Source organism: Ursus maritimus, unplaced genomic scaffold (genome assembly GCF_017311325.1).
Source record: "Ursus maritimus isolate PB19 unplaced genomic scaffold, ASM1731132v1 scaffold_24, whole genome shotgun sequence".
NCBI classification, from domain to species: domain Eukaryota; kingdom Metazoa; phylum Chordata; class Mammalia; order Carnivora; family Ursidae; genus Ursus; species Ursus maritimus.
Window position 1 is genome coordinate 14411203 of NW_024424897.1, and position 21461 is coordinate 14432663.

The 21461-nt window shown below is 48.1% G+C and overlaps 1 protein-coding gene across 9 annotated transcripts in view; it reads left to right on the forward strand.

Moving 5' to 3' along the window:
* Window positions 1-21461, forward strand: part of PECAM1 (platelet and endothelial cell adhesion molecule 1) — a 70503-nt gene that overhangs the window by 36162 nt on the left and 12880 nt on the right. For 7 of the 9 annotated variants that reach the window (XM_008693621.2, XM_008693620.2, XM_008693619.2 and 4 more), the window contains exons 7-15: window positions 1054-1314; window positions 2600-2875; window positions 6393-6680; window positions 7341-7448; window positions 8587-8614; window positions 9855-9931; window positions 11932-11985; window positions 13722-13784; window positions 19558-19614. In XM_008693621.2, coding sequence (XP_008691843.2) covers window positions 1054-1314; window positions 2600-2875; window positions 6393-6680; window positions 7341-7448; window positions 8587-8614; window positions 9855-9931; window positions 11932-11985; window positions 13722-13784; window positions 19558-19614 — 1212 coding nt within the window. The remainder of the gene's footprint in view (window positions 1-1053; window positions 1315-2599; window positions 2876-6392; window positions 6681-7340; window positions 7449-8586; window positions 8615-9854; window positions 9932-11931; window positions 11986-13721; window positions 13785-19557; window positions 19615-21461) is intronic. The other 2 variants (XM_008693624.2, XM_008693622.2) reach the window with 1 other exon arrangement.

Here is a 21461-nt window from a genome sequence, read left to right on the forward strand (position 1 = left end):
AATAAATAAAATCTTAAAAAAAAAAATTACTGACTCCTGGGGCGCCTGGGTGGCTCAGTTAGTTGAGCTTCTGCCTTTGGTTTGGGTTTGATCTCAGGATCCTGGGATTGGGCCCCATGTTGGGCTCCCTGCTCAGCGGGGAGTCTACTTCTCCCTTTGCCCCCCTCATGCCCCCACTGCTCATGCTTGCTTGCATGTGTGCTCTCTTTCTCAAATAAATAAATAAAATCTTTAAAAATTACTGACTCCCTTCTTCCTTCTGCATCAAAGGCCATAATCTTGAAGCCAGAGTGCACATGCATACACGAAGGACCAAGTCTTTGCAGTGGTTAAGTAGTTAATTAGTAATTTCCCAGCAGCTGAAAATAAAGACATATTCCATAACTACAAAATCTTGATGTATTTCAGGGAATATTTAAATAAGGAGATGCCAGAAAAGTCAACTTCTGTCTTTACTGCTGTTGACATTCAACCTCAATTACGGTACTAGTGACTCCTTAAAGTGGCATAGAATGTTCTGGCTTACAAAACACTCAACCTCGGGAGGCTTCAGGTGTCATCTTCATCTTTCTCTGTGGGAAGTGCGGGAGGGATGGGGGCCAGCTGCCACTTCTCCCCAACCTCACACTCTCACTCTGCTTCAAGCCTGCATTACATCCCTCCTGCTTCCGGTCTGGGCCCCTTCAACTCCATCCCTTCTCCTTCCAGATATCTCCCTTTAACATACGTCTGATGCCATTCCCCTGACCCAAACTCTTCATGGTTCCCATTGGCCCTAGGATACAATTTACCTTCTTTAGGTGGTTCCCAAGGTCCTTCAAGATCTGTAGGTCTTCCTCTGGCTGCTTCTGCTCCCGCTATGTTCCAGGATGCCTGAACTTTCAGGTGCTCCTTCCTGCCAGGCCTGTTCCTTTGCTTAGAACACTCCCTGTTTGCCTGGATAGCTTCCTGTGAGAGTCCTTTCCTGATTCTCTTTTTTTCCCGTTTCTGGAAGGGGGCTGTGGGAGTGGTGCCCAGAAACATCTCACCCCCTTTCACTCACTGGTTTTTCAGAGCTATTTTCCAAGCCAAAGCTGGAATCTTCCGCCACCCGTCTGGACCAGGGAGAAAGCCTAAACCTGTGGTGCTCCATTCCAGGAGCACCACCAGGAGCACCACCAGCCAACTTCACCATCCAGAAGGAAAACACAATTGTGTCAGAATCTCAAAATTTCACCAGGATCGCCTCAGCGAGGGACAGTGGGATATATATCTGCAACGCAAGCATGGGCAAGGTGGTCAAGAGAAGCAGCGGAGTCCAGATAACCGTGTGTGGTGGGTACATCCTCACTGGCTCAGAGAGTCTTGGGGTGGGATGAGACAGAGGAGGTTTATCACAAGCTGCCATCCTCTCCAGGCTGAAGACAGATCAGACGGAGGCAGGGGAAGAACTTGGGGGAAAGAGAGAGCGGTGAACTCAAGAGACCAAACAAGTGGGTATTCCTGCTCAGAGTATAGGAAAGAGGCCATACAAGGAAAGCGTAGACAAAAGTCAAGTTCATGGCTTTATTGTGGCTGCATGCTGGTGATGTGGCCGAGCTGTCAAGATTCTGTCTGCTGGAACCGGCACCCACTCCAAAGGTCAGGGAAGAAACACTCCTTATTCAACACTAAACTTTAGGATCTAAGTTCCTGGTTTTTATCCATATGCTGGCTGACCAGCAAGCCTAGGTCTTCTGGTAGGCAGAATGTAGGTACTGGAACCACCTAAAGCCATGCTTCCCAGAGCTGACAGTGTGTGAAAAACCTGGCTAGGAACACAGGTCAAGATGGAGGCAGAGTCCACATCTCTGACTAGTGTCTGCTTGGGGATGCTGGGCCCTGGACCGCGCTCAGAGTGGAGGGTCTAAGTGAATGTGGAGCTCTGGGCAGGCTGTCACGGGCTCTGCTGCGGCTCCGTCACCATCCTTCAGTTTAACCTGTGGCTGTGGTTTCTGCAGCCAGGATTTTAGTCTCAACTCAACCAGGGTCATAGTCTCTTGTCAACTCTCTCGTCGTGGAATTCCAAAGGAAATAATGCAAGAGACAATTGTGGGCCATTAACATTTTATAAGCTTTATAAATAAGCGAACTTCTAAATAAGGACCTAGTAGAATTCTTGCTTCTCGAGGCCTGCAGTTTACTCTCAAGAGAGGCTGAGGCACTGAGAATTTTCAAATCAAATCCGTTTGGGTACTAGTTATATTTCTTATGCTTTTCTTGTGTCTATTCTCTACACAACAGCAACATTCGGGTGTGTGAGCATGTGTAGGTGAGATGTATGGACATATAAACACGTATTTAGGGGGATGTAGTGGTTTTCTTGAATTTGCGTGACGTTTTTTTGTTTATAGCATTCGCTTCCCCTCTCCTTGTCACCACATGCACACACACACACACACACACACACACACACACACTACCTGTCCATCTTAAAATAGTCCTAGAAGGTAGGTAAGACAGACAGGTAATTATGGAAATGCCAGAGAAGCAAAGAGCAGAGTTTGGAAAAGGACCCTCTTGGGCTGGATGTTTTGTTTCTGCCTTCAGTGTTGTTCAGGTTGTTTCTCTGTTGTTCTAGAAATGCTCTCCAAGCCCAGGATTTTTTATGACTCCAGCTCCGAGGTGATAAAAGGACAGACCATTGCAGTCAGTTGCCAATCCATAAATGGAACTCCACCTATTTCTTATCACCTTTTAAAAGCAAATAACATTTTGGAGAGCCGTGACATGGACTCGAATGAGCCTGCAGTGTTCAAAGACAACCCAACAAAGGACGTAGAGTACCAGTGTATTGTGGATAATTGCCATTCCCATACCGAAATGGTCAGTGAAGTTCTGCGGGTCAAGGTGATAGGTGAGTTGCCGTGCTGTGGGAAGAAATCCTGTGGTTTGGGGGCTTTACTTCACATTTTCAGAGGTTTGGGGTTGCCCGGGGCTTGTACGCACAAGCGGGTGGTACTTGTGCAAAGGCCATAAACATCCAAGTGGCAAAGCGGGACCAAGGCCCAGGTAAATGGGGCCAGAAGATATCTGGTGGCTATTGGTGTGGCCAGTGACATCTCTTTCCAGACCCTTTTAAGCGAACTGCTAAAATATCAGAGCAAAGTGTCCCAACGTCAAGAAGCACGAAAGTTGTGTTTTGGGGCTCTCTTAACATTTGCTCCTTTTAAAATGAACTGACAGCTATCTCTGAGAATTGTAGACCCGAGTTTTTCTCCACTATGGACCCTTGGGGAGGCAGATTGCATCATGTGCAGAACCCGCAGCCATCAGGGCTGCAGGCTCATGGGACTGGCGCTGTCAGACTCAGGAAAAATACACCGTTGTCCTGGGGTGGATATTTTTCCTTGAGCCTCTGTCTTGTGCCTCTCGGAAGGGCTCAGGAGTGCCACTGCTTGCTTTGCTGAGATTTTCCACATCCTCTTGTAAAAAGCTTAATATGCTTCTCCTTCTTCCTCTTTCTTGTTTAATAATGGCCTATCTGCAGGTACCACTGCAGACCTCTTAAGTAGGATAGAGATTCCTGCTTCTATTAATGTTTGGTCTTACAGGAGCCATACGTTTCTTTTCTTTTCTCTTTTAAAGATTTTATTTATTTATTTGAGAGAAAGAGACAGAGATAGCGACAGAGCTAACGAGAAAGAGCAGGAGCAGGGAGGAGAGGGAGAAGCAGGCTTCTCACTGAGCAGGGAGCCCAGTGCAGGGCTCAGTCCCAGGACCCTGGGATCATGACCTGAGCCAAGGGCAGATACTTAACCGACTGAGCCACCCAGGTGCCCTGAGCCATACTTTTCGAATTAATATCAATATGTATAAAACATCTAATGCTATATAACAAGAAACACAGGATGTCCTGATTAAATAATGGAGAAATATTTTAGTATATTTGAATAACAGTACAAGCAAGGATGGAAAAAAATGTTACTAGGGAACCCATGATTGTCACATGAGCTATCCTTACAATGATGGTGATAGGAATTCAGGGCATGAAAGATATCATCTAGCTTGAGTCGGAAGAGCTGGGTTAGGAGCCAGGTCTTGACAATGGGTCAAGAAAGGGCTGGAGATGGCCTACCAGTTAAATACATGAGCAAAATGTCTCCAGGGAGCAGTTCAAAAGACTGGGTAGATCAGATGGCTGGAAACAAAAGACTAGACTGGAAAATCTTTGGATATAAACTGAAAAAGTGACTGAGCTCAACTGTGAAGGCCACTGAATTGCAATCTTCAGAGTTGGGAATTTGTCCTGTATACAAGAGCCAGAAGAGGAAAGGAGGTCATGAGGAGAATGGAGCTTGGGGGAGATTAACTGGGGGCTCTATTGGTTAGAAGTGGAGGCCTCAGACCTCACAGTACCTTAAGAAGCCAATGCAGAAGCCCATGTGAAGTTGTTTAAATTGGTTAAAATTGGGTCAGTACTAGTGGCTAACATTTACTGAGCCCTGGCCATGTGGGCACCCTGGTGTAAAGTATTCTAGTAAACTATGCCCATTAATACTTACAATAGCCTTGTAAGATGCATGAAAATATTATCCTTATTTTATGATGATGCAGGAAAAGCTTAAGATGAACAGCTGGTGGGCAGTGGGGTTGGGCAGCCTGGCTCCTGAAGCTGGCTTGCCGCCCCCCCCCTCCCCCCCCCCCCTGCTTCAGCAGGAGAGAGGCTGTCCAATTAGGCTGTACCCTCCAGGAGTCTGCCCTTGTGGTTGAATTCCACCCTCTCAACTCGGGCCTGGTGCTCCCTTTTGTGGGACCAGCATCTCCGTGGTCTGGCCACCTGCTGCACCCTCACGGAGGTGATTCATGTCAGATGCCTGGGGTGCCGGGGTGGCTCAGTCAGTTGAGCATCCAATTCTTTTTTTTAGCTCAGGTCATGATCTCGGGGTTGTGAGATTGAGCCCCACATCTGGCTCAGAGGGAAGTCTGCTTGGGATTCTCCCTCTTTCTCTGCCCCTCTACCTGCTCTCTCTCTCTCTAAAATGAATGAATAAATCTTAAAAAAAAAAAAAAGGCAGATGCCAGTCTGCTGACAGTCCATTCTCACACTGATAGGAAGGTCTACTTGGGAAGACAGTCGAGGGTCAGAATTTTGGTAATTAAACTTGGGAAAGGTATATGGGAGGAAATTGAGTTCTGCTTGGATCTGCTGGGAATGCGAGGCTGGCAGGGCTTCCCGGTGGAAATGCCCAGGTCAGAATCAAGACCTGAAATTTGGGGGAGTAATTGGACTAGAGCTATCTATTTCGGCATTAAATGCTCTATGTTTATGTGTTAAATGCACAAACAGAAGCTATGATGTAGGTGAAATCACCAAAGAGGAGAATGGAGATGGAAAGCTGAGGACTGAATTTTGCAGAAAGTCCGTATTTAAGGGGCAAAAGGAAGAAAAACTAGTGAATAAAGAGGGAGTGACGGGTGAGGAGGTTGGAGAATCAACTGGGAGGCATCGGAGAAGCCGCAGAGGCAGCCGCACTGGTTCGGGAAGGCCGCAGATGGGAAGACTGGAAGGACTCCTATTAAGGACTAGAATTAATCTGATGCGGACTCAGGGATGGGATAGTCAGGGGATCGGGTGACCTTTGGCGTTTCTTCAAAACCAGAGATGGCGAGCAGTTTCCAAAGCAGAGGGATAGAAGTCAGGCGACAGGGGTAACAAGAAGGTGGGAAATGAGGATGCGAGAGCGGTTGGTTTAGAACATTCATAAAGGAGGGGCGCCTGGGTGGCACAGCGGTTAAGCATCAGCCTTCGGCTCAGGGCGTGATCCCGGCGTTCTGGGATCGAGCCCCACATCAGGCTCCTCCGCTATGAGCCTGCTTCTTCCTCTCCCACTCCCCCTGCCTGTGTTCCCTCTCTCGCTGGCTGTCTCTATCTCTGTCGAATAAATAAATAAATAAAATCTTAAAAAAAAAAAAAAAAAGAACATTCATAAAGGAAAAGGGAGAAGAACAGGCATAGGTAAAGATAGTGGGTCAAGGTTATTCATAAGATCCGGAAGTGCCATGCATCTTTGTAAGCACAGGGAGGGAAATCATACACACTCGTACACTCACACACACACACACACACACACACACTCTCAACAGGGCACAGAGATGAATTGTATCGTCAGGGTGTGTGGTCGGTAATATCTGAGGTGCTGAGCGAAGGGAGGTGTCCGTAGCATCTTGTATATAAACAGCACGTGGGCACAGGAGGCATTGGTTGCTGCCCTTCGGGCTGAGAGCAGGGGAGATGTGAAGGACGTGGGATGGGGGTGGTGAATTGAGTAGAGGACACAGTCCCGGTTGGCTGGCCCTGAGCAGCGCTGTGTCGTGTTCCATCTCTTGCGCCTCCCCCTTTTCTCAGCGCTGTCTGCTTTGCTGCCTTTCAGCCCCGGTGGATGAGGTCAAGCTCTCCATCCTGCTGAATGAGGATGTGGAGTCTGGGAAGGCCGTCGTGCTTCGGTGCTCCGTGAATGAAGCGTCTGGTCCAATCACCTTCAGGTTTTACAGAGAAAAAGAGACCAGCCCCTTCTACCAGATCACCTCGAATGACACCCAGGCCATTTGGCACAAGTCGAAGGCTAGCAAGGAGCATGAGGGACAGTATTACTGCACAGCCTCGAACAGAGCCAACCGTGTTAAAAGCAGTCCCCAAAGCAACATACTGACAGTCAGAGGTGAGTCAGGGTCTCGTGGGCTGTAGTGCGGCCTCCAAAAGCGAGGCCAAAGCCTCATCCCTTGTAAGAGGAAGTGGGCAGCTGTTTAGCTCATCTCACTGAGGATTAAGAGACCAATGTCCTCCAGGCTCTTTTGTGGCAAGTGACAGACACACATCCAAATTAAATATAAAAGTGGAATTGGTTATTATAAAAAATTAGAAATTTCTCACATAGTCATAATTCCAAATTCTTGGTGAAGAGATACCAAGTGGCTGATCTTGGGTCAGATGTCCACCCACGGACTACCTATGGCCAAGGGGACTGGGGTCATGCAGAAGGGACACAGTTATGGGAGCCCACCCAAGTGGGTAGAAGGTGGTTTCCTAGTGAAGGAGAAGGGCTGAATAGACCCCAAAAAAGAGTCAACTTCAACCCAGTGGTCCTTTAAGACCATAGCTGAGTCTGAGCAAACAAACAAACAAAAAACAAACACACCGAAACATTTCTGCACCAGCTATGAGCAGCGTCCTTCAGAGGTAGGTGCTCATGTGGGATGCTGGTTCCAGGGACTGTAAAAATTAGTCTTATTTGTTGCTCAAACCTGATATTATTTCTTGCTGGCAGAGGAAAAACCTATGTGTATTTGTGTGTGTGTATTTTTTTTTTCTTCGTTTCCAGTCTTTCTTGCCCCATGGATAAAAGGACTTATTGCAGTATTTGTCATTGGAGTGATAATCGCCATCTTGGTACTTGGGGCCAGATGTTATGTTCTGAAGAAAGCCAAGGGTAAGTACAGTTCTTTCATTCTGTTCTGGTAGGTTGCCCAGGCCGGGAAACTGGCCATGAGCATGAGGGGCTTCAGCCTCATGGAGGGCTGGTGCTCTGCCCTACTGGGGACCGAGGAGATATAACTGATGACAATTGTTTTTCTCCATGGGGTGTCACCTTGACAACCAAAGATTTTGGCTTTGGTGGGCATAAAGCTTTTATTGCGCCTTGGATTTAGTTAGGCACAAATGAAAGCAATTGCTTTCCTTGTTGGGCAAGCCAGAAAAGATGCATCTGGGGGGAGGTTGCTTCTACATGTGGTCAGAAGATGCTGTTTCTGTGGATTTGGCCGCACCGAGTCCTGCAGTTGGTAGAGTGCTATGGAGACCTGCCTCCCTGCCCCCCCCCCATCCCCTGAATGCCTCCCAATTGATCTGCCATTTGTGCCATGATTTCTACCCTCTGCTTGAGGTTAACCATGCATGGAAGGGAAGCCAGGATCACCCACTGACATTCAGGCATCAGAGTCAGCTAGCATGAACTTAAGGAAAAGGGCAAAGCCCCACTAAATTCTGCAAAAATTTCTGTGGAGTAGGACAGGGTCTTTTGGAGCTCCAGTGCTGCTGCCTGGGATGGGTGGGGGCAGGTGGGATGAGGAGGGGCCCTGGGCTTTTTCTAGGAAAAAAAAGGCTGCAACCCTTTTGGGAAGACAGGCTCCAGAACCAGCCCCTTCCTAAGGCTGACCCTGGACCTGGTCTCAGGCCAGCTTAGAATTAAAAGCATAGGGACGTATGTAGCCTTTACCTCTCGGAATCATCTTGAATCAAAGAGCTAGCTGCCTGTTTATCCGGCTTACCTGGTACCTCTCCTATTGACTTCATCTCTATCACATTCCACTAAGGAAAATCTCTCCTGGCTAAAACAGTCAAAATGTCCATATTTCTGAAGAAAATGATGTGAAATCTCTCGGTATAAGACCAAGAGAGGACCTACTTTGTTTGTTTTTTTGTTTGTTTTTTTCTTCTTTTTTTAAAGCAGGGATATATTTGGTTTTCTTTTCTTTTTTTGTGGGTATTCAATCTTCAAGAAATGTTCCTATCTGGTACAGATGTGGATACTTTATACTGACTTTGAATTTCCTCTTTCTCTTTTAAAGCCAAGCAGACGCCAGTGGAGATGTCCAGGTCAGTGTGCGTAGTTGGGAGAGAGGTGACTGCTCTGTAGACATGCATCAACTATAGGGAAATTCTGGTCATTAGAGAGTTTTCAGTGTCTCTTGGAAAACTCGGAAAAATAAGGGTCTTAGGTATGAGTAGTGTAGGGATATGTGTGTGTGCACGTGTGTGTGTGTATCTTTGGCTCCTTGGGAGATTGCCAGCTATCCTTCCATGGGAAAGAATGGCTTTATTCTGAAGTCATGTCCTTCCTATACTGCTCCTTGTGAAATCCCCTTTCCTTATGAAATTATACTGGGAGTAGATGGACTTTTTTAAATTTGCTTACTTGGCAAAATAAAGTTGGCCTAAAAAAAAGGTGGTAATATTTTTACTGTTCTCGAAATCCAAAATCCAAAATTCAAAAGTATGGAAAGGATAGCCCTGTTCTGGAGAAAAACAGTAACACAGGATGAAGAATTCAGAGGGGTGGGATTCACCTCGGCCCTGACACTTTTTTTTTTTTTTACAAAAGCCAAATATCCAATTTTTATTTCTCAATAAAATACATAAAAAAGCTTCACATATTATGTATAAATTAAAGTGAGTTATGCAGAGTCCTGTGCAAAATATTAAAAAGTGTCATTTTCATTTCTAATTTGATGCTAATATTGACATGTATGAGAAACTGTGTGATAACAAATAAAACTCTTGCTAAACAATAATGAAATCATACATACTACTTGAGGCAAAATATTTTGTATTTATAGTAACTATAACATATAATAATATTCAATTTGGCAGATGTAGTCTTTATCTGAAATGATTTCTATAAATACGTACCAGAATACATTCCTAACAGGCAATTTATATGTAGGTGAAAGTAACAAGGATATATGTGTGTGTATATTTGATTAATATAGGATAATTTTGGTATGCCAAATATTTATGAGATGATAGACTCTTTAATGAATGGAATAATTCTGGAAGCAATTCTGGAAATGAATGAAGACCGCCCAAAGGAGGACAAGAAAACGCTAGTTCTTCAAAGCTTGCTATAGCAAGGGAGGGCCCTCACACTTACTTTAACAGCAAAGAGTTTTGTCAACATCTTGGAAAAAATGTTAGTTTTCCACATGAGAGGGTAAAGTTTTCCTAACTTCGGAAAACTCCTGGTTTTCTCATGATCTTTCCATGATTGTTTTCTTACTTTGAAGTTAGAGCCAAAAAAAAGTCATATTCTTTCTTTCCTTTTGAAATTTCATTTAAGGCCAGCAGCACCACTTCTGAACTCCAGCAATGAGAAGATGTTGTCAGATCCCAATACCGAAGCCAACAGACATTACGGTAGAGTCATGGTTTCCTGCTAAGTGCTTTCCCCAGCTGGCTACACACACCCTCACCCCTCTTAGAAGCAGAATCTGTAGGTGACGAGGTTCAAGTTAGAAGGGAAGCCCTGTCCTCACGCAGATAAAGGGGCACTTTATCTAATCAGTCATGGAAGGGTGAGCTGATAAGCGAAACCAACAGCTCAGGAAGAAAGGCAGAACGTTGTACCCTACTTTCACCACCTCCTGAACATCCTGGGGAATGAAAGGTGGAGAATAATGGTAATCCTGTGGGTACCTATCCTGGTTAGTTTCCAGACTTTGAACATTGCCGGGGTATAGTCATTATCCTTTTGTTAAGGAGAGAGCAAGAGACCAGTTATCAAATCAAGGCATTAGTAAAAGATCTCAGATGGAATTATTTATTACAAGCACGAGACAGTTTGCTTTCAGCTTTTGCCACAACTGATTTAAATACTTCTCTGTTAGTGGAGGCATTTAAAAGAAAAAAGTGGTACCGTCAAAGAGTACCTGGTTATAAGGCTTAGTGCAAGTTTGGAAGTCCACTCCGTAGGGTGGGTAGCCAGTCCCCGGACTTCTTAATCCCATTAGGTCTAGGAGAAAATTGCTGCAGCCTTGGAGGGGGGTGCCACCTGCTCCCAGCGGGGCGGAGAATTCTATCACACGCAGTGTCCTGTCCCTGACCAGGTTGGGGGGCAGTTTTCTTTATCAGCAGGTCTGGGAATAGAACGCTCATGTTCTTTTCTAATTGTGTAAGTGTTCCACTAAAGGAGAATTTTAGGATATGCCTCTTGCAGGGCGTACTTGAGAAATACGTTTTAAGAATTGAGCAATTCTTATAACTACCAAATCATCAACCTTTAAAAAGTGAATAAAACAGTGCCTGGCTGGCTCAGTCGGCAGAGCATGAGACTCAGGGTGGTGAGTTCAAGCCCCACACTGGGCATGGAGCCTACTTTAAAAAATAAACATAAAAACAAACAAACAATAATAAATAAATAATAAACAGATAGATAGAACAACCTGGGAAGCTATGGATTCCTGAAGTCCACCAAATGGAACAGGAACTAAAGAAAACACACAATGTGGTGCGATCTTTACTAAAAAGTGAATAAAACATCTGTAATAACAAAAGTAATGGACCAATAGAGAAACAAGAGCAAGTGTATCATTTAAGAAACTACATTCAGAAATATTTGGTGAATATTTAGCAAAAAGTGTTACAGGGGAAATACCTTTTTGTGGTATAAGGGGGGTTTCTTTTGTTACTTGTATTATATATAAGTACATAAACACTTTAAATTGAATGCTAATATAGACTTATATTAAAATAGGATTTCCCCCCAAGTTTCCAAAATATAAGAAATAGTCTAATTCTTAGATTGTCTCTTTGTGGATTCTTTCACTTTATAAAATATTTTAGCCATCACAATAAGAAAATTCGCTTAAATGCATAATGGAAAATCAGGTGTTCTTCAGAAGTATTTTATTATTTATAATCCATAGAATTATTTTTAATAAAGAACAACTTGATAAAAATAAAAGTTAAGAAGTTCTTTTTGCCCACTGAGGTGGCAGCCTGGAGGTACCACGATTTCTTTAAACCATGTTCTCCTGCATCCAGCTCTCCGGTTGGAGAGGGTTAGCCTGCTAGTGTTCTTTGTATTTCTGGTTACAAGCCCATCCCTTTAGAATTAAGCTTAATTTCTAATGAGTTTGCTCAAAGTGAGCAGTTCTGAATCTTGAACAATTCATAAGCAGAAGTATCCCTCCCGTGGAATGGTGGGCATCACTGGTGTTAGAAAGCAACCACACGGGGGTCAGATGGAGGTGTAGGGGGGACCAGGAGGGAATCCAGAATCTTCACACTGCTGGTGGCCCACTGCACTGAAGAGGTTAGACTTGACTTCGTGTGTTAGTGGCACTGAGTTTTTTACAAGTTATACAGGAAAGTAGGATTTCCATTGCCACTCATCCTCTTTGTTATTTTTCAACTAGGTTACAATGAAGATGTTGGAAACCATGCAATGAAACCGATAAATGAAAATAAAGGTAATTAAGTTTTTTTTATTATTAGAAACATTTACAGAAAAAAAGACCCCTAGGAAAGAACTAAAACTGTTAAGACCTGGGGATATTGCCCCTCCCCCTGCCCAGTGACCCCGTCCCCGGCTGCTGTGTAAAATGGAGGTGGCTGGCCACTTGCTCCAAAGATCCTATCCCGTGTCCTTACTGGTAAGTAACCTAGGAGCCCCTGGGTGGCTCAGTCGGTTGAGTGTCTGACTCTTGGTTTCGGCTCCGGTCATGATCTCTGGGTTGTGAGATCGAGCCCCACATTGGGCTCCATGCTCAGCATGGAGTCTGCTTGAGATTCTCTCTCTCCCTCTGCCCTTCCCCCCAACTTGCTCACTCGCTTTTTCTCTAAAATAAATAAATAAATCTCTTAAAAAAGAAAGAAAGTAACCTAAATTCCAGTAGGAAAGAGCTGGGTTATACCAGACAGGGAACTGGGTACTGGGTACTGTAGCAGGATCTCCTTTCTCTTGGACAGTAGTGGTGGGGGTGTTTTCTAAAGTAGCATTGTGGTAAATATCGGGTTGTACACCTTACACTTCCACGAGGTTACATGTCCTTTATACCTCAGAAAGGCTGGAAGGAAAGTATTCCAGGGGTAATAAAAATGTTCTTTTTCTTTCTTTCTTTTTTTTTTTTAAAGATTTTATTTATTCATTCGACAGAGATAGAAACAGCCAGTGAAAGAGGGAACACAAGCAGGGGGAGTGGGAGAGAAAGAAGCAGGCTCCTAGCGGAGGAGCCTGATGTGGGACTCGATCCCATAACACCGGGATCACGCCCTGAGCCGAAGGCAGACCCTTAACCGCTGTGCCACCCAGGCTCCCCGTTCTTTTTCTTTAAAAAGGTGATGGGCACACCATTATTTATTATTATTATCTGTATTTTATACCTAACTTACAAATATTCTTTGATATCTAAGTGTTTAACAAAAATAAAACATACACTATAAAAAATACAAAATAGCATTGCTGCTAATTTTTAGACAGTGAACAATAGATTCCTTGCTACAGCTAAAGCTCAGAAGGGTCGGCCTAACTCATTTTTCAAAATTCCCTGTCCCTCGGCGCTGCTATCATGGGAGCGAGAGATCTAAAGAAGTAAACACCGGTGTCCCTGACCACACATCAGTTTTTGGTGCTGGTGAGAAAGACTGACTCTGAGACTTCAAAAATAAAACAATAATGCTACTTTGAGTTAAGGACCAACTACTTTACCAGATTTCACCATAGCAGCCCGACTGCTTTCATTAACTTGTTTTTCTATGCACACGGCTTATACTCTCAGAGCGGCTTATACTCTCAGAGCATGTTTAAGCTGGGAAAACCTGCTCCCCATTTCCTGAGATTCTTTCCATCTCGGAGATAGCTTTCTATGCCTGTGGCCGTGAAGTAGGCTTCCAGGGTTAAATGCCATGGCTGATCCTGGCTGTTTTCCACGTCTACAGAGCTTTTCTAAATCCTTCCCCTGTAGAAACAATGGGGACCTGGGCAGGAGGGGCCCTCCACATCCTGGGGAGAGCAGGACTCATCACTGTCTTCCCCAGACTGGGCTGTCCTGCTGCCTTCGAATGGCATTCTGCTCAGTGTCTATGTCTGGCTTCCTCCTCGAAATAGGGACTCCTTGAGTCATTTGAGTGGAAATCTCTAATACAGGCTGAGGCCCCCCAAAGGAGGTTTTGTCTAACTATGGGGTGCTATGGTTCTTTTGAGCAGAGCCTCTGACCTTGGATGTGGAATACACAGAAGTGGAAGTTACCTCACCGGAGCCTTACCAAGGTAAACGCCATCACTGGAGCGATCCCCCACGCTTTGTTCTCTGCTCGGGTGTAGACACCAGGGTGAGGTGTGCTATGAACCAAGGACAAGGGTCCCCTTGGTCGGTCAGAAGGGAGGCGGTCAGTAGACAGACCTGCTGGGCATGCCTCTGGCAGGAGCAGGGACCCCTGCCTGGGATTTTGAGGCATTAAATTTCATTATTATTTATCTTACTATTAATAATGAGTAGGTTTTACTGAGCAATTACTAGGTGCTAAGAAATGTGTTTGTGGAGAGAGTTTTTGAGTGCCGCCTCACTCCTGGGTGTTCGGGCTTTCTTCCAGAGCTACGTTCCTTGCCCACACCTAGCATCTTCCTTAAAGAGTTGCTTGCACACTGAGCTTGGGGAAAGGACACGCATGTTTAAAGGTAGTGAGGGTTTGGCTCTTTAAAGGGACTCCTGAGTAAATGCTTCTGAAAACGCAGAGTCCCCCTCTGTGTGAACAGTGACACCAGCTTCCCACTTCAGGTTTTGTTTTTCTGTGTGTGGTTCTCTCAGGGGCAGGCTGGCCTGGAGGTCCCTAGTGCTGGTGCTGGGCTGGGGACACTGGCTCAGTGTGGGCTGCTCCATAGCGAACTCGAGAACATCATTGCCAGTTGCTTTTGGCCCCACAAAAAACCATGCATCTCCTCTTAGGTCTCCTTCACCCTAGCTCTCCCATAGGCTGCTGCACTCAGAGGAGCCACCCAGCCTCCTTGCCCTGCTGGGAAACTCAGTAGGGCTATTTCCACGCATCCCCCTTCCCACTGAGGCTGAGAGCCGTGGCTGTGGCCACTCAGCCTGGCAAGCTGAGGGCCATTTTCCAGACCGGGCGTGCAGAGCATTAGCCAGAGTCACAGGGCAATGGCATCCCTTTGTCATCTCTGGCTTCATGAGTTGGGAGGAGCGTTGGGTTCCTTCCTTCTTCCTTGCTTGGGTTCTGGGTACCATGTCAGCATGTATGTGCACGGAATCTTTAGGCAAGGCTGTCCCCTACGGCTCCTAAGCTGTGTGTTGCCCATTGGGACATCATTCCCACAGTCTGCAATCGGAATGGCCCCCAGAGTTGATGCCACCCCGTCTGCATGACTACATTGGGCCTCCACTTCTAAGACTGGACTGGACCTGGGAAGGGTGGGGGCATGGCAGGTCTGGAGTTCTCTTCCTCTTTATTCCGTTGGAAAGAGCTTCGCTTGTTAACAAATTAAGGGTCCTTCATGGACCATCCTCTGTGCAAACAGCAAAAGTACGTGTATGGTCTGCCCCCCGCCTCCCCCCATGGAGGTAGAGCCTATGAGGGCACAAGGAAAACAAGGAACCGAAGAATACATGGATAACGTCAGGTTATGCTTAGTGCTCGGAAGGAAAGGAATGGGGAGCAAAGAGAAGGCATGAAAGGCGGGTTTGGGGGCTGGCATTTAAGCTGGGGCCTGAAAGGCACAAAGAAGGTGGCCCCACTAAGAGGAGGGAGGGTTAAGAGAATCCAGGAAATGGGAAGGACAGAGTGAGGTGGCCCAGAGCTTGACTCATTTGAGGATCTGGAAGGAGACAGAGAGATCAGTGTGTTATCACCGGGCCAGACCAGGATGAGGGTGGGGCCAAAGTGCTGGCAGTGAAAGGATTCCAGATATATTTCAGAGACATGACAACACTGGATGAAATTTTATGGTAAGGATGGGGGAGACCGAATCACTACAGGTTGCATGACTGACTAACCGGATGGATGGTCATGATGTCTGAGATTGGGAGGAACAGGTCCAGTTAGGTTAAGCATGAGATGCCCAAGAGGAGACAGCACAGGGGGCCGGTGCTCAGAACCGAGTCTTTAGGGGGCTCCCCTCCAGCCTTCTCTGGTCCTGCCAGAGCCTGCCACAAATGCCCCTCCGTCACTGTGCGTCATGGGTTCAGTCCTGTCGGTAACGGCTTCCTTCCTCTTAAGGGGACTTCAGGCCGGGAAGGGAAGGGGAAGCATAACAAGAGGGCAAAGCTGCCCAAAGATTTTGAGTATGTGTAGAAAAACCCTGCTGTCCCCTGACTCTCCAGACTCCACTGGGCGCTCCAGCAGACAGGGATTGCCCCCACTCTGGCCTTGAGGTTCTGATGCTCCCCCGGCAGAGGGCCAGGTCCTGCCCCTCTCTGCTGCCGGCTGGGTGAGGACCAGGTGGCATTATGAGTGCTGTGCCTGATGCCTCAGAGGGTTTGGACTGAAGGAAGCTGAAGGAGAAAGGATGTAGGGTTTTGTCCTTGGAAAAGGGTCCATTTTCCATTCTTTTGGGAATGTTTCCATGTTACAGGGTCTGGTTTTCTTGTCTTTTCTTTTTTCTTTTTTTTTTTTTAAGATTTTATTTATTTATTTGACAGAGAGAGAGACAGCCAGCAAGAGAGGGAACACAAGCAGGGGGAGTGGGAGAGGAAGAAGCAGGCTTCCCAGTGGAGCAGGGAGCCTGATGTGGGGCTCCATCCCAGGACCCTGGGATCACGCCCTGAGCCGAAGGCAGATGCTTAACGACTGAGCCACCCAGGAGCCCCTGGTTTTCTTTTTCTTGCGTGAAGGTGGGGTGGGCTCTGCAGAGAAAAGCAATCCTGGGACAGGATGAGGAGGGGTGCTTTCCTTGTCATGCTGTGCATGGCTGCAGTCACCTTTCCCCACGTTGCTGTGAGGGTCTTGGGAGAGCTAGAATGAGCTGCCATGTGGGTGGAAATGGAGAGTTTCTAGAAGATTCAAGTTGAGTTTTCTGGACCCAGCCTCCTGGGTGCTAAGGGACAGCAGGGTAGGGCAGGCCTGACCTAGGATGCTGTCCCCTTGCTTTCTCATGGGTGGCGGGTGGGGCCTTACTAGGATGAGGAAAGGGCTTTGTGGTTTCAAGGCCAGCGATGAGTAAACTTGATCTGGTCTTGGCCAATCCAGTTCCCTGTCCTCAAGGTTCCCTCTTCCATAGCTGGGGTGGGGGAAGGGATGAGGGCCCCCCCCCCCGCCTCCAGCTCTGCCTCTGACTGGCAGCTGACCAAGGAATCACTGGGGGATGGAGGCGGGGTGGGAAGGAACTTGTTAAACCCGGTCTGTTGCTTGTTTGCTCTGAGGCTAATTGCTGGGAAAACCCCATGACGTTGAAGCCATCTCTTTCTCTGTTAACAGAGAAAAACAGAAGCCAAAATAAAGCCCCATCCGGAAACATCCCTGACAGCAGAGACAAACAGCCTGCTGGCCTGGGTTACTCATTAGCAAGCAGCTGCGGAGCGAAGCAGGGGTGGGTGTGATGAGCTGCCAGCCGCCGCCCATCACAGGGAGGCGGCGGGCAGCAGGAGGAATCGCTGCGGCAGCTTCAAGTGTAGCCGCTGTGCCAAGAAGTGGAAACCACCTTGCTGCGCGGGCTGATCCACAGTTATAAGGAGGAAGGGGGTCAAGTGTGGCTCTTGAGTCCAGAGGGTGTTAGAGTGTCCCCAAGGTGACCAGAGAAGTCTACCAGCACCCCTTATGTTCCTGGGGGCTGTGGATCTTACAAGGGTATCCAGCCCCCAGGCTTGGCCACCTCACCCCGTCCCTCCATTCCTTCCCCCTTGGCCCCCACTCCCATTGTGGGACAGGGTCTGAGGATGAGCTGGCAGGGACCCCAGTGCACCCGGTATACAGCGTCCTACGTCGCTTCTCCCAGCATTGTCTGCCCCACAGCATGGAGCTCCCGAAAGCTCCAGGTCCCAGTCACCTTCTCCCTTCCTCTTCCACAGTGCCCAGCACACCACAGGTGTTAGGGTCATCCTGAATGAGTGACTCACCCAGGCCTAATGAGGAGCAGAATCCCTTGGGGATATGGTAGATCCCCAGGAGATGCTGGAATCCTTGGAGCCTCCCTGTATGCCCCCAAATCTGGTGCCGTGGAGGGAGCATGGGGAGTGGCGTAGGCCTCTCTTCTGGCCTCTTACAGAAAAGCAGGTGTCCCAGCAGAGGCGTGCTTGGGATCTCAGTCACTCCAGTGAGTACCAACTCCTGTTTGGCGCCTTGGGGGAGTCATATGAACCTTCTGCAAGGCCCTGACCACCCCAGATGTCCCAGGTTCACCTGTTGGGGTATCTGAACCACCCCCCAGGCTTCCTCCTGATGTTCAGGTCCTGGGAACCACCACCATTCACCATTCAGTGTCTAATGAATGACCATGGTTTTAATCCTAAGATCTAAAACCTCAGGGAACAGGCTGATTATGCCAAGGCCTTCCTGCAGCTCAGGGGCTCTGAGCTAGAGACACGTGCAAGGACATTGACTGGTGCCTTCACTGTCCTATGCGACCTCTATGGCTGCCTCCAGGGAGCCGTGCACGGGCCCTCAGCTGCTGCTCTGGAGGAGCTCCGGGTCCAGCAGGGAGACAGGCGTGGGGACAAATAATGTCAGTGTGGTCGTGGGCAAGTGTCCCCAAGGTGCTGTGGGAGCACAGGGGCCCTACGTAACTGCCCTGGGCACAGGGAAGGGGTGAGTGAGTTAGGGAGTAGGTAGGTGTGTGAGGGTGTATGAACCCAAGCGTAGGAACAAAGCTTGTCCTGCGACTTGAAGGACGAGGGGGAATGGGGCAAAGAGAAACGGCCACGCGGGCAGCGAAGGGGTATGTTCAGGGTCAGGGCGCGTCCCTGGAGCCTAGCGAGTCAAGAGTATTTTGATGCAGTTAGAATCCTCGGACTTGCCCCAGCCATCTGCCACCAAGGAAAATAACACCCACATGGTCCTGAGCATGGTGGCAGGAAGCATCTTACCCGGTCTGGGGCTTCCTTTCCGGATCTGTAGAAGGGGAATGTTGGCCACGTGTAGAACGCTACCTTCCCACAATGAGGCTTCCTGGTTCTTTGTGCAGGTGAGAGGAGGCAGGGGAAGTGGCTGGGCCCTGTTTCCTGAGGTTTGTGGGTGTGTATGTATGGACATGCTGTGTGTGTACGCATTGGATGTATGTGTACGATGTATGTAGACACAGTATGGTGTGTGTACAAGCGCGTGTATGTATACACAGCCTATACATAGACTTCAACTTAAACAGATGCCTGTATGGGTGTTTGTCCCCCAAACCCTGAGTCTCCTCTGGGCATCATCCATATCCTGGTCGGTCATCTGTCTGCTGTTCCGAGAAAGAGTCCAGACCAGAGGATCTCAACCCTGTCTGCCTAGTAGAATCCCCTGGAAGCTCTTAAAAAACCCCAGTGCCAGGGCCACCCCAGACCAGTCAGAACCAGAATGGGGCCCCGGTGTTGGCATTTGAAATCAACTAGCCCAGCTGTCGAGATTTTAAGTGGTTCTCAGTCCCAGCTGATCCTTGAAGTCACAACGATGCACAGCCTCTAAGCCAGGCCTCAGGTGGTTAGGAGGCCACAGCCCTGCCCCCTGGGAGGGGCTAGCAGAGCAGCTGGACACGGGGACACCCTGGCAGGGAAGGAAGGATGGGGCCCCCGAGCTGGAGGCTGCAGGCCAATACTGGGGACCCCTCCATCAGTGGCCCCTCAGGTCCAGGATTTCCCTGGAGCAGGTGGACCTGCCCCCGTAATGGCCTGTTGACCTCATCCTGCCAGGCTGAGAGTGATGCTAGTTAGACCAGGATCTTCTAAAGCCAGGAAATGGTTTGAGCTTAGTGGCAGCAAGGTCTCCAGGCCCTGCTGGAGATGGGCGCTCGTGGGGTGGGGTAATGGGCACGCAGGGAGCCTCGGACATTCTCCTGCTTCAACAGTGGGCTGACCTGGTGCCCAGAGGCGGCTGTTGACCTGTGCCTGGTCACTTTCCAGGTCTGGAAACCAAGGGCACAGAGACGGTGTACAGTGAAATCCGGAAGGCTAACCCTGGTGAGTGAGGGCCCCTGACTCCCCCAGCCTGGGGGATGCTTCCCCCTGAATCATCCGTGGGGCCTTGGAAGTGGGCAGGGAGAAGAAGGAGCAAAGGAAGACAAAAAGGGGTATTGCCCCTTACACTGAAGCTGTTGACGGCCTCTCTCCTCTCACCCTTAAAAAGTAGCCACATGTTACGTGTGTTGTAATTTAGTTCATGAATGCTTATTAAGTGCCTATTGCATGCCAGGGAAACAGAACCTCACACGTTCGTACCCAGCTAATGGGCAGCTGGGCTGGAGTGTGTCCTGGCACCACTGTGTGCTCACGTGACCTCAGGAGAAGCAGCATGGCCCCACCTGTTCTCAGGTGCCAGCCAGGTCGCCTCACCTGCCCTCCCTCTCTGCCCCCCACCCCTGCACGGGGCCTGGTGCACAGTGGGCGCCCAGAGTTCATAGACAGTCAATGCTTTGCTTTGAAGACATTGGGTAGCTTCGGTCTTTCTGAGAACACGCTGCCTGGGGGTGGGGTATGGATCTGCTCCTTTGATTCTCCCTTTCTTTGAGGCTGGACCGCAGTTCAGTCCCCATCTCCACCACTTCCCCATGAAGAGCTTCCCCCAGGACTGAGCACAGTGCCCAACCAGACATGGAACTGGGGAAGCTCCCAGCTCTGTCATTTTTTGTATAATTATTCTATCCCATTCTGGGGAAATGAATGGAATACAAACACTCCTTTCTAAATTCTGAAAATAAGTCACAACCCAAAGGCATAATTCTGGGGGAAATAGTCACTACGTGGATATCTTGCTTTGTACAACAAGACTGTATTTAAGTGGATTCTCTGGGGAGCATTACAAGTGGCCGGGAAGCTTCGGTACAGCCCGGCTACTTGGAGCGCGGTCCACAGACCGGTGCCCATGGCGGTCTCACGACCAGCCCAGACCCACGAGAACCAGAATGTGACCTCTAGCAGGCTCCCAGATATTGGTGACACTACCAACATTGGAGAAGCGCTGCCTTAATAGGAAGAAACCCACTTTTTATCTGAAAGAGGAAACTCCCCTTAGTTAATATATTTTTATAAATGGTATTTTCATGGGTAGAGCAGAAGCTCAACCCCTTGTGAAACTTGACACTGATTCTCAGAAACCATCTCCTGGGGCAATTTTCGGTTTCAGTATCTCATTTTGTACTCTCAGTAGGTTCAGAGCTAGCAAAATGCAAATTGAGAAATAAATAGATAGACCTTCTCTATCTTTCCAGTGTAACAAAAGCTAGAGCTCCAGTAGGGTCCATGCTGGGTCCTGTTGGTAATTGTGTGAAAACACCCCTTCTGCTCTCCTCGAGGTCCCCGAGATTGTTCACTTTTAGTTACTTTGGTTATGCAAACAGATTGAGCGCTTACTATGTTACAGTATCTCTTTGAATCCTCACAGTAAGTACCATTTTACAGATAAGGATACTGAGGCATAGAGTGGTGAAAACACTTGCCCAGGTTCACGCAGGAAGCAGGTCCCCAAACTGACCCACCCTGGAGCTGGTCTCCACACTCCTGATCATGGCTCATGGAACTGCACTGCCTTTGGTTTTGGGGAAAGGAAGCTGGTGATGTGTGGGGCCCGCAGGGATTCCCCCACAGGTATTCCCCCACAGGAGACCCACAGGAAGTCTCCGGGTCTGCTGTGGCCTGAGCCTGCTGCTGGAGGCTCTTTACAACTGGAAGAGGCCATTTCCAGTGTGTATCCCAAAGGGTCTGTGTTAGGTGCCCCGCAAATTAAACTGACGAAAGACAGATTAACAGGAGAAAAAGAAAGTGATGAGAAACTGCAGAATGGTTAGAAGTGGGGGCTTATTTCCAAGTTA